At 38.3% G+C, this 16,323-nt stretch overlaps 1 protein-coding gene and 1 long non-coding RNA gene across 3 annotated transcripts; both read right to left on the bottom strand.

Annotated features, from left to right (window-relative positions):
- Positions 1-543: 543 nt before the first annotated feature.
- LOC131683310 (putative nuclease HARBI1) lies at positions 544-1,820 on the bottom strand. The gene is made up of 4 exons (XM_058965164.1): positions 1,580-1,820; positions 1,081-1,516; positions 877-1,021; positions 544-823 (listed from the first exon to the last, which is right to left on the bottom strand). Exons 1-4 carry the CDS (start codon positions 1,690-1,692, stop codon positions 564-566), a joined length of 954 nt encoding a protein of 317 aa, XP_058821147.1. The 5' UTR covers positions 1,693-1,820; the 3' UTR covers positions 544-563.
- Positions 1,821-8,923: 7,103 nt separating this feature from the next.
- LOC131683318 (uncharacterized) lies at positions 8,924-15,501 on the bottom strand. 2 transcript variants are annotated; one of them, XR_009304498.1, is made up of 4 exons: positions 11,288-15,501; positions 10,745-11,173; positions 10,435-10,689; positions 8,926-10,369 (listed from the first exon to the last, which is right to left on the bottom strand). It is a non-coding gene; the product is annotated as an uncharacterized LOC131683318 (long non-coding RNA). The 2 variants fall into 2 exon arrangements; XR_009304497.1 differs by having other exon boundaries at positions 8,924-10,369; positions 10,745-15,501.
- Between the last annotated feature and the right edge of the window lie 822 nt (positions 15,502-16,323).

Genomic DNA, 16,323 nt, shown 5'->3' with positions numbered 1-16,323 from the left:
AGGTAGATCGTTAAGTATTCCAGCAACTTTTTTGCATGATTCGATGATATCCTTCATTGTAATTAAATAAAGGTTTTATTTGAATCAAACGGAAGAGAAGTGGAGCAGTATCTTTCAAAACGAAAAAAAAGTTCTTTTCTCTTCCATTACACAGGTAGCGAAAAGCACTGTTTTTTTTTCGTTTTCAAAGATGACCGCTTTTTGAGGCTTTCTCACTTGAGTCTTAACGCAAGGTTAAACGCATAATAATCGCGACTTGCATCTTCTAGTCTAACTATTCAGTTCGCGATTACACGTTGGCTGATGGACTCCTGTTTCTGTTGTCTCGTGCAACATGGAAACAGAAAACCAGAGGATCAATTCTTTATTGAGAGCTGCAGTCTCTACCGAATGCTACACGAACTGAGATTTTGCACTGCTGTTGTCTACAATAATTTATTCGGAACTGGAATCAGAATTTTGTCCCATCCCAATGCGCATAGACACTCATGTACGCTCGTTTTTCGTTTAATATATTTCATTATTATATATTTCATCTCATGAACGATTGATACATTCTCTAACTACTGACAGCAATCATATTCTAAACATATATTGTGCAGTGCACAACATACATTTATTATTTGCGCAGCCTTCTTTGGGACATAATGTAGTTGCCTTGCGCCGAGGATACATCTGAATCGGTTTTTGAGTACACCGATAGACCTTTCTATTATACCTCGTCCTAATGCATGTCTCTGGTTGAAATCACTTTCTGCACTTCCTTCTTCAGCAGCTCTGAATGGCGCTACAAGCCAAGGTTCTGATGGGTAACCAGCATCACCTGTGTAAAACATTCATATTGTAGATGTTGAAAAGATTTTAATTTCTACTCACCTAGAATCTTGGTGTTCACGTCACCGTTTCTATGTTGGTGCTCAAAGAAAGCTCGAGCTGAACTTACTCGCCATATATGAGAGTCATGGTTAGATCCCTGGAAGCTCGAATCGACGAAACGAATTCTTTGCTGATCGTCACAAACCTTTTGGAAGGAAAGTATATTTAAATTAGCATAAGTGTATAATATACAAGAATACTTACTATTAGCACATTTAGGCTGTAGAAACCCTTCCGATTATAAAATAAATTGCGATCTTGCGAAGGTGGGATGATTCTAATATGTGTCCCATCCACACACATTATTACTCCTGGAATCCCTGATTTCCTATAAAAGTTTAGTTTTGCCCGCCGCTGTTCCTCTGGAGACATTTCCAGGGATATCCACTTTGGGCATAGTTTTCGTTCCAAAATTCCAAGCATATCAGTCAATACTTTTGAAAATGTTGGTTGAGCAATCGCAACGTGAAAATCTTGCCCCGCTCCATACTGGTAATTTCCTTCAGCGAAAAACCTTAAACATGCCGCCAACTTCTCCTGTGCAGATAGACTGCTCTTTCTGGCGTAAGGAAATTCATCTTGAATTTCAGTCAATACGTACCTGAATGCTTCTTTGCTTAAACGAAAGCTTTTAATGAACCTGTGAGCAAAAATTCACAGAAAAACATTTCAAGAGCTCAATTAAGAAATAAATGTTACTTACGAATCATCTGAAAGTTGCATTGGATCGGATGAAAAACGGAGGTTTTTCCGGTGTTGGCGCAGCAAGTCGATTTGTTCTTGTTCTGCCAAAATCGGTAACAGCAATGCCTCCATCGAATATTTTAATATAATTTCTCTCAATCACTTAATTTCAATTTAATTTGGTACTGTTGAGTTTGTTTTGTTTATGTGCATTATTACCACTACTCATTTTGGCGAAAAACGACATCAAACCCACTGAGAAAAATGATCTTGCGTTAGATTCACTAATACGACATCTGTTCAAAGTTGGGCTACATATTAGACATTCCATCCGACATTGGTAGTACATCGTTCCAGCTTGTCGTGTAGTTATTACTCAAATTTAGATAGATTTGGTTTCGGTTGTAGTTAGTAAAAAGAAATAAGCGTACACGGCACTGTTGACAGTTCCAATTGTGTTCGAAAATTCCAGTGCTCCCGAAGGTAAATCGATCGAAATAGGTGAGACCAAAGAGAATAGGGAAAGAGACGAATAGTGTGAAGCCAAAAATACCTTATTGAGCAGACCAATCGTGCAATGTAAATAAACATTACTCATGCCTGAGTTGGAGGAGATAAGTATTGTACTTCTATCAAAAAAGAAATTTGAATTTTCATCAGAATTTAGTTCAATCGTGATTGTAAGGTGCATTCTAGAGTATATGTATGAGTAAAAATAAGCTTTAGAATTATTTCATCTCTTTGTTTCGAAATGCACATCGTTTGATAAACAAATCCATCGATCGACATACGGTTTGTTTTCAAAATATAATAGGAGTCATTTAAAGTGCTGCCTATAGAAGCGGTTGCCAAAATTCTAGTGTTGAAATCATCATAAAGGGCGTGTTGCCGTTTTGACTGATTTTCACTCTTCGTCTCTTTCCCTATTCTCGTTGGGTGAGACGATCGGAATAGGGAGTACCATATTCGAAGTCGAACGAAATATTGGTTTCGAACGAAATGCAAATCCGTCGGAATATAGAATAGGGGTGACGATTCGAAAGTATCTCACATTCCTATTCCCGTTTACGTTCGTACCAATTCGATCCATTCGTTCTTTCGAACATCATTCGTTCGAACGAACAGAGTCATTCTTGTTTACGTCGTATCGCTTATTTTTAACGTTGGTGATTCGCAAGTCAAGGGTGACGAATCAACTGTTCGTTTGAATGAAAGTTCGCCAGTTCATAAGTTTTTCTATGATAGGTCTGATGCAATAAAAACCTTTTTCAATGGTTTAAAACGAAAGTACAAGAAAAACTAAAAATTTTAATTCTTTATTAGAATGATAAAACTGATAAAATTATTCATAAACCTTCTAGGGCAAACAAGCGAGTATCAATGGAACCAGCATGCAAGACTCGCCGTCAAACCGTGTAGGTTTGGATCCCGGGCTGTAGTCGATTCCGATTACAGCAAGTAAAACTGCTCAGATTTATTTTGTGGCGAAAACCTAGATGGTGAGTGTCATTCGGTGCAGTGAATTGCTGCATTCAGAAGATACAAATTGTCGTGGCTATGCATGCGTTCTGGCCCGCAATCGAATACCGGTAAAGTGGCAAGGATTCCGCAGATTAATCTAACTACGCATCCGCAATATTCGATGGGTTGCCGGAATGGTCTGTGTAATTTGCTTAGGAAGTTGAACAACTTGAATATGTAGAGGTGGAGAGCAGTTTTTGAGAGAACATGATTTGTAGGAAAATTAATAAATATTGACTGCAATTAATGATAAATGTTGCATTGTATTATTTATAAACCAAAAGGAACCTGCGATGCCATAAAGTTTTTCGAAAATATAGGATAATTTAGTAATTGGAATTGGAGATTTGGAAGAAGTGTGCATGCTTGTCCAAGTTGTTCCCCTGTGCTCTTGGAATCGCTCTTCCATGTGAGTTCTGTCACAATAAGTGACTATAGTCACCAAAATGACTCCGGTGATCGCTTTTTTCGCTCTTGGACTCTATTCTCACAGACACGTCACTTAGTGGCTAGAAGTAAATTTTCTTCCAATCACTAGGTAGCTGACGTGACTGTGAGAATAGGGCCCCTTATCTCATCCAACTAGGTGAGGTGACAGTGAGAATGGCTCTTAACTTAACTTTTCCTATACGAAAATTTGCTTCAAACGTGATTCCGTTATATATTTTTTGTATTCTTATTTGCGTGACTTTAAAAATGTTTTCATACTTCACGTCTGTTGATTTAGTTTGTATTGCTCTGTTAACTAATAATCTATGAGCATTATGTATGCTATATGCTACTCTGTTGGTTGGGATATCTTTCAATAAATGAAATATCTGTGCTTTCACCTCATTGAAACATGCATTATAATTTTATTCAAGAATAAGAGTGTTATTGTATGTTAAACATATATTGTACAATGCGCAGCAAACATTTATGATTTTCGATGACTTGGCTGGAGAATAATGCAATTACCGGGCACCAGTATGCACCGAAAACGGTTTTTCAGCACTCCGATTGTCCGTTCAATAATTCCTCTTGCCAAGCTATGCCGCCTATTAAAATTGCTTTCTTCGCTTCCATCTTCCGGTGCTCGGTGGGGAGGTATGTGCCCGTGATAACAGTACCATTTCTTCTTCATTTGGATTTTAAGTGGTTTGAACCAAATAGAATTAACGTTTGGATTTTTATCAGTGTTGGAATCATACGACACTACAGGGCTTTTTCAGTAAAAGTAGCACGATGAATATTGAATTTCTTCAAGGTTTTCAACAAAATAAGCACCGGACTACGAATGTTCTCTATTGCTATATTAAATAGTTGCACTGGATTTAAAAGAAGTCTTTGAGAAGAAAAATGCGGGAAACTTTAGTTCATAATAACCAACCATTTGCTGGAAGTGGTTAAAATCAACCAATGACACATTACATCAGAATAAAAGAGGTTTTCAATTATAATTCAAATTATTTTAGTTTCTAAATTCAACTTTGAAAATAAGTCGCATGAACAGAAGAAAATTGTTTGTTTTATTTTGATGCTTAGTATGTTTTTACTATGTACCTATGTGCGGTGAGAAAAACAGAGAATTAAATGAATCTTGCATCGTTTTTGCAAGGCGCCTATGAACAATTGCAGATGTTTTGAAATTTTCACGCATATGCCCTTTCAATTTAAAAGGTCTTAAGTGCCATCATGATTATTTTAATCGCATTACTTTGGTTTGCCAATATCCTCTTCGATTACATTGACAGAAACAAACATAGCATCCGTTGTGGAATAGTGGATTCTTCAAATCCAAAGCCACTATTTGGTATGTTCCAACTCATAATATTTATTGGAAACATTAGCTTTTTCTACTGAAATCGATCGAAATAATCGAAAGCTTGACGGTTTCGATAGATGCTGTCATTAGCCTTCGTGTTGGCCTCCACAGCTAAAAATATTCCGGTATTGGCAAGATTCAGAACTAATCAACTTCCGCTTTTTTCTAGCAGCTTTGGCCTTGGGCCGAAAGATTCCATTATTGGAAGATCCTGCTGGTTCAACAACGTTCATTTTGTTTTACTTCCTTTCTGCGAATAGCAACGTTGGCTTTGGTTGTAAGAGGTTGCCAAATACACGCACTCGCTATTAACCCAACCTGCTTGCCAACCGCCGATGCGGTGTCGTGTAATTATGGCGGTTAGTAAGTCGTTAATACCTATGCTCCGGTGTGGCTAGTCTTAGTGCCAAAGCCATACTTATTTGAAAACTTTAAGTACCAGCTCGTACATAAAGTAGCATAAATAAGTATAAATAACTCAACAAATTTACAGTAATTGTCTTACAGTATAGAATTGAAGTATAGCGAATTACAAAATATTTTGATGCATAAAATATGTTCTTTAAATACTTAAACTCACAATGACATGCATTACATAAGTACCAGAATGATTCCCATTCAGTCAACAGAAGTATTTTAAATATGTTCACTAATTACAAATATTTAAAATACAACTAATTCAAATATTCGACAAAACAATTTTTTATGAAATATTGACCGATTTTCTTGAATTTGTGCAAATAGTCAAGCGAAGTACGACACCGTGTGTTTTTATTTTCTCCGTCAAATCTTCTCGGTCAAATCCTTTCGCAAACCCGTTCTGAATCCTGAATGTATTCCAGCTCATGTACAACAAACTATTACGACTTAATCGGTTGCTGCTATTGAATTGGAATTTATTCCGGAATCCGAACCGTTTTCCGAATGGTTTGACAGGGTTCAAAATCGAACCAACCAATCGAAACGAAGCTTGTAAGCACGTGGTGAAAATAAGTATGGCGTTCGGGATCACAAAAGGGCAAAAATTTACATCGCTAACCAATCAGAACTAAGTATGGGACCACGCGCCTTATTTTTCTACTTTATTCTCTTTTTTTGGTCGAAAAACCTGGCTGCCGACGCACACATAGAAAAAATGTGGACACCTGTACATCTTGACCTCAATCATACAGAAAAATGTGGCCACCTTTGCAATTTTTCATCATGTTGAAATTTTTGACAGTTGCGGTAACACTTTTTCGCACACGAACTACGTTCGTATCGTTCGTGTGCGGATACGAACGTAAACAAGAATACCATTTTCGAACTCGTTCGAAAGTCGACGGATACGACGGATGACGGATACGGTCGTTAACAAGAATGAAGGTGATTCACCCTCATTCTTGTTTACGGCCGAATGGATACGATTCGAAAGTATCTCACATTCCTATTGCCGTTTACGTTCGAACGAATTTGATCCATTCGTTCTTTCGAACACCATTCTTTCGAACGAAAAGAGTGACTCTTGTTTACGTCGTATCGCTTATTTTTAACGTTGGTGATTCGCAAGTCAAGAGTGACGAATCAACTGTTCGTTTGATTGAAAGTTCGCAAGTTTTTCATAAGTTTTTTTTATGATAAGTCTAATGCAATAAAAACCTTTTTCAATGGTTAAAAACGAATGCACACGAAAAACTAAAATAACCAACACAGAAGTTTTGTTTTGACAAATTATTGCTATGGATAAAATACTCTGCGTGATGTGTTTTTTAATTCTTTATTAGAATGATAAAATTGATAAAATTATTCAAAAACCTTCTAGGGCAAACAAGCGAGTATCAATGAAACCAGCATGCAAGACTCGACGCCAAACCGTGTAGATTTTGATCCCGGGCTGTAGTCGATTCCGATTACAGCAAGTAAAACTGCTCAGATTTATTTTGTGGCGAAAACCTACGGTTAGTGTCATTCGGTGCAGTGAATTGCTGCATTCAGAAGATACAAATTGTCGTGGCTATGCATGCGTTCTGGCCCGCGATCGAATACCGGTAAAGTGCCCGGATTCCGCAGATTAATCTAACTACGCATCCGCAATATTCGATGGGCTGCCGAAATGGTCTGTGTAATTTGCTTTGGAAGATGAACAATTTGAGTATGTAGAAAAATGAGGTAGAGAGCAGTTTTTGAGAGAACATGATTTGTAGGAAAATTAATAAATATTGACTGCAATTAATGATAAATGTTGCATTGTATTATTTATAAACCAAAAGGAACCTGCGATACCATAAAGTTTTTCGAAAATATAGGATAATTTAGTAATTGAAATTGGAGATTTGGAAGAAGTGTGCATACTTGTCCAAGTTGTTCCCCGGTACTCTTAGAATCGCTCTTCCAGGTGAGTTCTGTCACAATAAGTGACTATAGTCACCAAAATGACTCCGGTGATCGCTTTTTTCGCTCTTGGGCTCTGTTCTCACAGTCACGTCATTTAGTGACTAGAAGTAAATTTTCTTCCAATCACTAGGTAGCTGACGTGACTGTGAGAATAGGGCCCCTTATCTCATCCAACTAGGTGAGGTGACAGTGAGAATGGCTCTTAACTTAACTTTTCCTATACAAAAATTTGCTTCAAACGTGATTCCATTATATATTTTTGTATTTTTATTTGCGTGGCTTTCATTCTTCACGTCTGTTGATCTAGTTTGTATTGCTCTGATAACTAATAATCTATGAGCATTATGTATGCTATATGCTACTCTGTTGGTTGGGATAAATAAATGAAATATCTGTGCTTTCACCTCATTGAAACATACATTATAATTTTATACAAGAATAAAAGTGTTAATGTATGTTAAACATATATTGTGCAGTGCGCAGCAAACATTTATGATTTTCGATGACTTGGCTGGAGAATAATGCAATTGCCGGGCGCCCAGTATGCACCGAAAACGGTTTTTCAGCATTCCGATTGTCCGTTCAATAATTTCTCTTGCTAAGCTATGCCGCCCTTTGAAATTGCTTTCTTCGCTTCCATCTTCCGGTACTCGGTGGGGAGGTATGTGCCCGTGATAACATTACCATTTATTCTTCATATGGATTTTAAGTGGTTTGAACCAAATAGAATTAACGTTTGGATTTTTATCAGTGTTGGAATCATACGACGCTGGTGGGCTTTTTCAGTAAAAGTAGCACGATGAATATTGAATTTCTTCAAGGTTTTCTATAAAATGAGCACCGGACTACGAATGTTCTCTATTGACAGTTCCAATTGTGTTCGAAAATTCCAGTGCTCCCGAAGGTAAATCGATCGAAATAGGTGAGACCAAAAAGAATAGGGAAAGAGACGAATAGTGTGAAGCCAAAAATACCTTATTGAGCAGACCAATCGTGCAATGTAAATAAACATTACTCATGCCTGTGTTGGAGGAGATAAGTATTGTACTTCTATCAAAAAAGAAATTTGAATTTTCATCAGAATTTAGTTCAATCGTGATTGTAAGGTGCATTCTAGAGTATATGTATGAGTAAAAATAAGCTTTAGAATTATTTCATCTCTTTGTTTCGAAATGCACATCGTTTGATAAACAAATCCATCGATCGACATACGGTTTGTTTTCAAAATATAATAGGAGTCATTTAAAGTGCTGCCTATAGAAGCGGTTGCCAAAATTCTAGTGTTGAAATCATCATAAAGGGCGTGTTGCCGTTTTGACTGATTTTCACTCTTCGTCTCCCTATTCTCGTTGGGTGAGACGATCGGAATAGGGAGTACCATATTCGAAGTCGAACGAAATATTGGTTTCGAACGAAATGCAAATCCGTCGGAATATAGAATAGGGGTGACGATTCGAAAGTATCTCACATTCCTATTCCCGTTTACGTTCGTACCAATTCGATCCATTCGTTCTTTCGAACATCATTCGTTCGAACGAACAGAGTCATTCTTGTTTACGCCCAGTAAATTTTGTAGAGCTCAATCGGCCCGATTATCAGGCCGATGATCGGGCCGACTAAGCCCGATAACGGGCCGATCAGAGGAGGATATCGGGTTTATATCCTGCAATTTTGCACCATTTGCATAAACCGCGTCAACCTTCGAATATGTCAAACGCATCGACGTAATCGGACCGACGTGAGCCCGATGTCGAACTATAGAAAATCGGGCGATCGTCGTGCTCCTTATTTTGCTTTTCTTCTTCTTATTTTATTCGTTTGGGTTTTCTTTTTATTTCAAATAAAAACAAAAACAGCAATATTTTTTGCTTCAAATTTTTTATTAGCGTCAGATTTTTTCAAGTATACTTATGAGCATGTCAAGCAGGCACCCTCCACATCAAAATCGAGTACCATTAGTTTGATTTCTTCCGTACCGTTGCGTGATCCTACGGCACAAATTTGTAGAGTCGCATCGCGAGAGCCACTGATGACTTTATTTCCGTGTAAATGCATACAACGAGCAGTCTAAGTGTGGCCATATAGCGTATGTAACAGTTGGCCAGTTTCAGCGTTCCACACCTTCAACCTGCGGTCAGTACTGCCGAAGATGATTATGTCTCCGGCCATTTGTGACAACCAGACTCCACCTGTGTGGTTAACCAATGTTCGAAGGTACTTTCCGGTGTTGGCAAACCACACTTTGAACGTATTGTCGTCGGAACCGGATTGCCGCATGTACGCCACTTTCCATTGGGACGAAATGGGAGGCATATTGCTGGCATAGCCCCGTTTCTGACGGTCACCTCCCATCGCTTCCATCACGATGGCAGCTTCCTTGCTATTTTCCTTCTCTTGGTTCCAGGTAGAACAGCACTTGAAGTGCGAGCTCCTTCAGAGCAAGTAAAATAAAATCTCGCGGGAATTGGGATTCGATAACCGTCATCATGTGCCGCACCTGGGTCGGGCCGTAATGTTCGGTCAGCAGATCTACTGCCACCAGACGTTTGACGGGAGTCCATCGCTGGAAGTGTTGCAACGAATCGTTTACCTCGGGAGGAGAATTATGCTTCGGAAAGTCTTTCGCTATCTCATCGTTTAGGATGTTGGCGTTGAAGTAAGATTAGACGGACAGAGTAAAGTTCTCGGCGAATCTAAAGCTAACCGTTTCATACTACTAAAGTTGAGGGACTCCGACCTTGCGTTGTCACAGTTATTCCCTACGGTTTCGGATCCTATAGTACGACCGGTGCCGCTTCTGAACAACATCCGATTCTCAGTCAACTTGCGCTTCCGATACGTGCCTCCGGAGTTGGGATCATGAGCTAGAATATTTTCCGCAGCATCCATGTGAATATAGCTGGACAAATCAACGTCTCGTGAAGGCAGTTCGTCCTCGATGCTTGCAAGACCGCCGAGATCGGTGCCACCATGTCCTTCATCATCAGTGTAATCTCGCCATGTGCAAGTTTCCTCATCCTATTCTTCCTCGCAATCGGCTTAGTTTTCGTCATCGCATTCGTGCTCTTCTACAGCAGCAGCCAGCTCTAGTGACATAGACATAAGGTACTTCTGTGAAATTAATACGTAATCATATTAATTTACGATAAAATGGTATCGTCAAATTTTGTACGTACCGAAATCCAACCTGATACACAGGAAAGCCATACGTGAAGCAATGGGACTCATCCAACTCGGACGAGTTTGCAATTGTAATTTTGCAGTAGCACGATGATCGGATGAGAGCAACTTCTGGGCAGGTTAATGTGTCTTAATTAGTAACCAGCGTGGACTACCGTGTAGATCAGGTTTAAACAGTTTTTCCTAAGAAAGTCCTTCACAAGTGCCAAGAAAACGAATAAACTACCAAATGTGATGAACCCGCTCAACACCTGAAAATACAACATACGTGATTAAATTTTAATACATTATACATTGGCTGTTTACCTATAGCATCAAGTTGGATTGGCCTAGATTTTTCTTAGTGGTTGTCGTAGAATGAAGTACAACGATAGTAGGATGGCACGTGGAATATTCAGTCAAAAGCAAATTTAGTAAGCCAAGTCGGTCAGGAGAGTAATGTCGATTTCCGCATTGCTTTTTGTTATTCGGGTCCTGCGTGGTCGTGACAAGTCGGTTCCAGCTCATGCTCAACATATGCTGAAACGCACCTCGGAAACGCCATCATGGTATCGAAAGATTCAGTGTTTTGAAATCTAGCGGATTTATGTAGAACATGATCAGCAGCTTCGTAATGCTGAGCGTTTGGATGATTTTCCTTAGAAACGTAGCATGGCGGAGATATCCATCAATACTTCAGCCAATCGATGTGTTATGTTTAGGTCCAATATTATGACCGGTTCGTAGAAGAGGTACCTGGCAAATAGTATTTTATTTTATTTATGCATTCACCAGGAACAGTTTGGTGTGATCGTTTATTTTTGGTATATGCATGAGCATTGGTTTGCTTCTCTAATACTGTCAACTTACAATAAACTTCAGCGGCGATGAGGTATGTTTGCGTTTTTGACTATCTGCAGGCAGAGCAAGCTTTGAGCTTCTGCTTTGTAAAAAAGTACATTTCAATGTCTGAGGTTTCCAGTTGCTGCGGTTGATACTTTCCAAGTATCCAAATATGGAAAAATCTCATGAAAAGTAATCAATGTATTTGGGGGAATTGGTAGTATTGCTGATTGATTTTCGTGAAGATTTTTCCAATGTGCAGTGGTCCGATTCCAGAATTTAGGATGAGAAAAACATTTGTGACTAAGCTACTGGTTCTAGAAATTTCATGTCTTCGGAACATTATAACTTTTTAAATGTTTTTTTTACTTCAATAGCGTCTTCACAAAACTTTTAGAGCTTAAAGAGACGAATATTGTTTATATAGACAGATTTGAGATAACTCGTTTAGTTCAAAAGTTATGAGCTTTTATAGCAAAAAAATACGCGTGAATAAATTCGATTTTGTAACTCTATGACCATTCACATATTTGAGTGTGTTCTTGGATGGCCACGCGGACCGTCATTCTGATATTTAGTTTTCGGTGTGCGGATCACATTCTGACAGGGAGTGAGTTACTCCATATCACTATCACTGGTCATGTCGACATGGAACGTGTTGACCAGTGGGTATGAGAGCTTTTTAGTTGATTTAATTGAAGGCATGGACCTAGACTTCTGGAATCGAGGATAGAGATTTCCTGACTTGACCGATACATGATCGCGCGAGTGCGGGGGACTGTAGGTTCACGCTTGAGATCGCGTTTGAATGTTTATAAGTGCTGAGACGTTCATATTATCACGGTGATGTTATCATGTCTGCAAGAGCGCGGGTGTAGGTTGCATGGATGATAACGAAGGGCTCAAGCATTTGTATCACAGAGAACAGACATATAAGCTAGAACAAAGTTTCCCGAAAAACCTGTGTAAACATTTAAAAGAAAATACGTTGATAATCACCATCGCATACAGGTTTGCATGCGTGAGTCACCATTGTATCCAAGTTTGCAAACAATTGCCGTAAATCGATTGCTGGCCGATCGCAGCGTCGGCCAGTGGTAAATTGTTACTTGCTGTTGTCATTTCAAAGCGACAATTTTTTTTTTTTACACAAGTTTAAAACTTTACTTGTATGTCAGTTCTCAGTGTTTGTATGTCCGTTTGTTGCGCGTATGTGACTTCGTGAGTATAAGTTCGATTTTTATGTCGCCATGGAACGTGTAGTTTGGTAGATATGAGCATCAACTTTTTGATTGGTCTACCTGAAGGCATTGGACTTATGCTACTAGGACCGAGAATTGTAATATCGCGAGGACACATTATTTTTATAAACGTGATGCCATTCGCATGTTCGCGTGTTCTTCAATGATCGCGCGTGCACGTCTTGGTCCAACTGAAAGCATGAGTTTGGGCTGCTAGGATCAATGGTAGAGACTTGCGGACGTTACCGATTCATGATTGCGCGAGCGATGGGTTGATGCTTGAGACCGCGTTAGCAAATTTTTAGGTGCAAACGTTCACTTAATTACTGTTTGAATTTTGGTGACATCGCGGGCGTTTGCATTTGTGACCAGGTTTGTGTTATCGCGAAGGCCACGTTTGTACTTTTGGAATGAGATTGTGAGTGTATATGAGAGAATAAGCAATTTGTGTTAGTGAGTGTTAGCATGCATTTAATTTAAAATATAGCAATAAAAGAAGGGTGCCTCCTGAGAGAATTGGGCCCTAAACCCACATTGTATATTATTTGACCATGGCAGTGGATAATAAAGGTCGCCATGTTAAGTACTAAAACTCATCACAATGTAGCTTAACTAAAAAGAAAATAATCGTATCCCAAGTTTCTGTGATATCATCACTGTAATACTGCTTTAGTGGAAATGCCCCCAGACCACATCAAGGTACAGTATCATGAGGGATGTTGTTTATCTATCTGATCTCGTCGCTGTTGTGCTATCTTATGACAAACGCCATTTTGCACATTTCGAGAAAAACTATTTTCAAAGTTTGAGATTGAATATCTTGATAATTATAAATGGTATAAACAATTCAAGGAAGACAATTGATGCTTCGATCTATTCGGTATTAATCTCTCATATACAGTAATGTTTCGATTATATCACTATGCGTAGTATGATATTAATCAATACTCGTTTATATCACCCTCGATTATATCACGGTTTTGTCTCGATTATATCACGCTTTTTGCCTTTCTCAATAGAAAGGTATTGCAATTGCTCTGAAAACCGACTTTTTAACGGAGGCCCGGAGGGCCGAGTGACATATACCATTCGATTCAGTTCGTCGAGTTCGGCAAATGTCTGTGTGTGTCTGTATGTGTGTGTATGTGCGTCTGTGTGTGTGTATGTGACCAAAAATGTCACTCATTTTTCTCAGAGATGGCTGAACCGATTTTGACAAACTTAGTCTCAAATGAAAGGTGCAACGTTTCCATAGGCTGCTATTGAATTTATAATGGATCCGACTTCCGGTTCCGAAATTACAGGGTGATGAGTACTAACACGCAGAAAATGTCGATTTTAATAAATTCTGCAATGAATGTATAAAGGTGAAAATTTTTCCAAAATATGACCACAACTGCTTCGATTTGTAGTATTAGGTCACTAACATCCATTCAAAGTCTATTTGGCCACATTGGCCACCATCATCGGTTCCGGAAGCCCCGGCGGAAGTATCTAAATTTGAATAACAGTCATCTCGGAGATGGCTAGACCGATTCGACTATACTTGGCCTCAAATGAAAGGTATTACGTCCCCGTAAATGGCTATTTAATTTCATCTCGATCCGACTTCCGGTTCCGGAGTTACAGGTAGTGGCGTGCGATCACATAGCAAATTGTGATTCAAACCGATACTCCAATGAAAGCAAAAAAGGTAAAAATTTCGCTAAAATGTCTCTCAAACAACTTAAATTGGTTGTTCTAGGTCACCGACGGCCAACCAAACGTTCGTTGACTACATTGACCACCATAGACGGTTCCGGGAGTGCCCGGGAAAAGCGGCCATCTTTCAAAATTGACGAACTCACATCAGTTTCCCGGAAATGGTTGGGCCGATTTTCACAAACTTAGTCCCAAATGATAGCTATAATATCCCCATAGATGTCTATAAAGTTTCGTACGGATCGCTTATATGGGTCCGGAAATATAGACTAAATAGTCCGGTCACATATGAAATTCCCATATAAGCCGGAACTCAAAATTTTTTTTCAAAGGAGGGACCCCATGAAATTTTAGAAATCGAATTCGTATTTTTGAAGCCAAAAATCTTTAAGGTTGGACAGAGAAAGGGTAAAATTCACAAACGAAAAAAGCAGTTTTTTTTCCACACCGTATGTCAGATCTTCATAAAAATCAATCAGCGTATGTAGAATGTTGTTACAGTACTGCTGATTGATTTTTATGAAGATCTGACATACGGTGTGGAAAAAACTGCTTTTTTCGTTTGTGAATTTTACCCTTTCTCTGTCCAACCTTAAAATGCATGAAACGTCAAGATTTTATGTTATATCGAAATTTTTTTTTATAAAAATCGACTTTTTGGGACTGCCGATTTCCCACCTTTTTTCAGTTCAATATTACCGTGGCTGTTTTTTCCTTTTCAAAATTTTAGAACTCGAATAATGATTTATTTTTCTGTATATATTTGTCATGTGATGTATATTAATAAAATGCAATATATGCATTTAAATGCTTTTAATGAATATAAACAACGCACACATTCTCGTGATTCATGATTGAGAAAGGTACAATTGCACCGCTAGGAGGATTAAAATAGGTTTTTTAAATATGGACAAGACACACTACGTTTTTAAGACACATGTTGTATCCTGGCACTTTTAGGATTTTTTTACAATTGATTTTCTTTATTTATATGTAGGATAATGAGCCTATTATTGGGTTTCGGATTATATATGATGAGGTCGGTCAAAAAGTCGAACTTTTTCATACTTTTATCTTAAAGTATACACCCTTATTCTTGTTTATGACGAATGCGAGATTCGATCAAAAGTGGTTTGCATTCCCGTTTACGACAGCAAAATCAAGTGGGCGTACTATTCCTTCGAATAGCTACCGAACGAATATCGCATTCGTCGTAAACAAGAATAAGGGTGATAGATTCTATCTGGAAATCTGTATTTTTATAGAGGTTTAAGCAGTAGAAGCAAAGTTATAGCGCTGTTCATCTTGTTCCTTTACGTGAGCGTGGCGCGAAACTTTAAACGTGAATAATCTCGAAATCATGTTTTATCAAAAACTTTGTTGCAATGACTAGGATTGCCGAAATATCTATCGGCTGATTCCAATTTTAGTTTTAAATTCTTCGTAACTCATTTGCCGTGTCCTCAAGGGATCGTCTGCTGTAGCGGGTAAACAAATCGATTACTTTTTTATTCACTTAATTGTTAGTTATCCACAAGAAAATCTAACAAAAATAATGAGAAAAGCAAATTACGCAATATATGGTAGGTATGCTGAGATATGCATTTTCTCTTGAATTAATGTTAATACTTTTCTTTTGAAAGGACAACATCAACTATTGGAGATGGGACTTTTTCTACGGATGTTGAAACAACGAGATCTGAATCGTAATCTTTTCAAATACACTGATTTTAATAGTCAAGATATTTGTCCAAAACATGCCAGATTCCTTCAAGCTTAGTTTTGGGTGGTTCAACAATTTATGAAACGGTACGGGATACGTAGAGTGAAGCTGTGTGGGAAAAATTATCCGCTGATGCCATACCGTTTGAACCAATGCGATAAACAAAGATGGCAGACGCTGCTCTAACCAACGGCTTCAAAAGGGTAGTGTGATAATAAAAGCATGGCAAAAATAGGCTCATTACCCTACTATGATTTAATCTTTATGACTAACTTTAACTTTTTATTAATATTTGTTTATAGAAATACATGGGTTAATGCTTGAATGTAATTTTTTGTTTTGTTTTGAATATATCACGCTTCAAATATATCGCGCTAAAATACAGACCGACCGTGATA

Source organism: Topomyia yanbarensis, chromosome 2 (genome assembly GCF_030247195.1).
Source record: "Topomyia yanbarensis strain Yona2022 chromosome 2, ASM3024719v1, whole genome shotgun sequence".
Lineage (NCBI taxonomy): Eukaryota > Metazoa > Arthropoda > Insecta > Diptera > Culicidae > Topomyia > Topomyia yanbarensis.
This window is presented reverse-complemented; position numbering and strand designations above follow the sequence as displayed.

Bases quoted from the DNA above. Each gene is read 5' to 3' on its own strand.
- LOC131683310 (XM_058965164.1), bottom strand. From the start codon at position 1,692: ATGGAGGCATTGCTGTTACCGATTTTGGCAGAACAAGAACAAATCGAC. The intron at 1,517-1,579 runs GTAAGTAACATT...TTTTGCTCACAG, and splicing joins ATGCAACTTTCAGATGATTC to GTTCATTAAAAGCTTTCGTT. The intron at 824-876 runs GTGAGTAGAAAT...TGTTTTACACAG, and splicing joins CGTGAACACCAAGATTCTAG to GTGATGCTGGTTACCCATCA.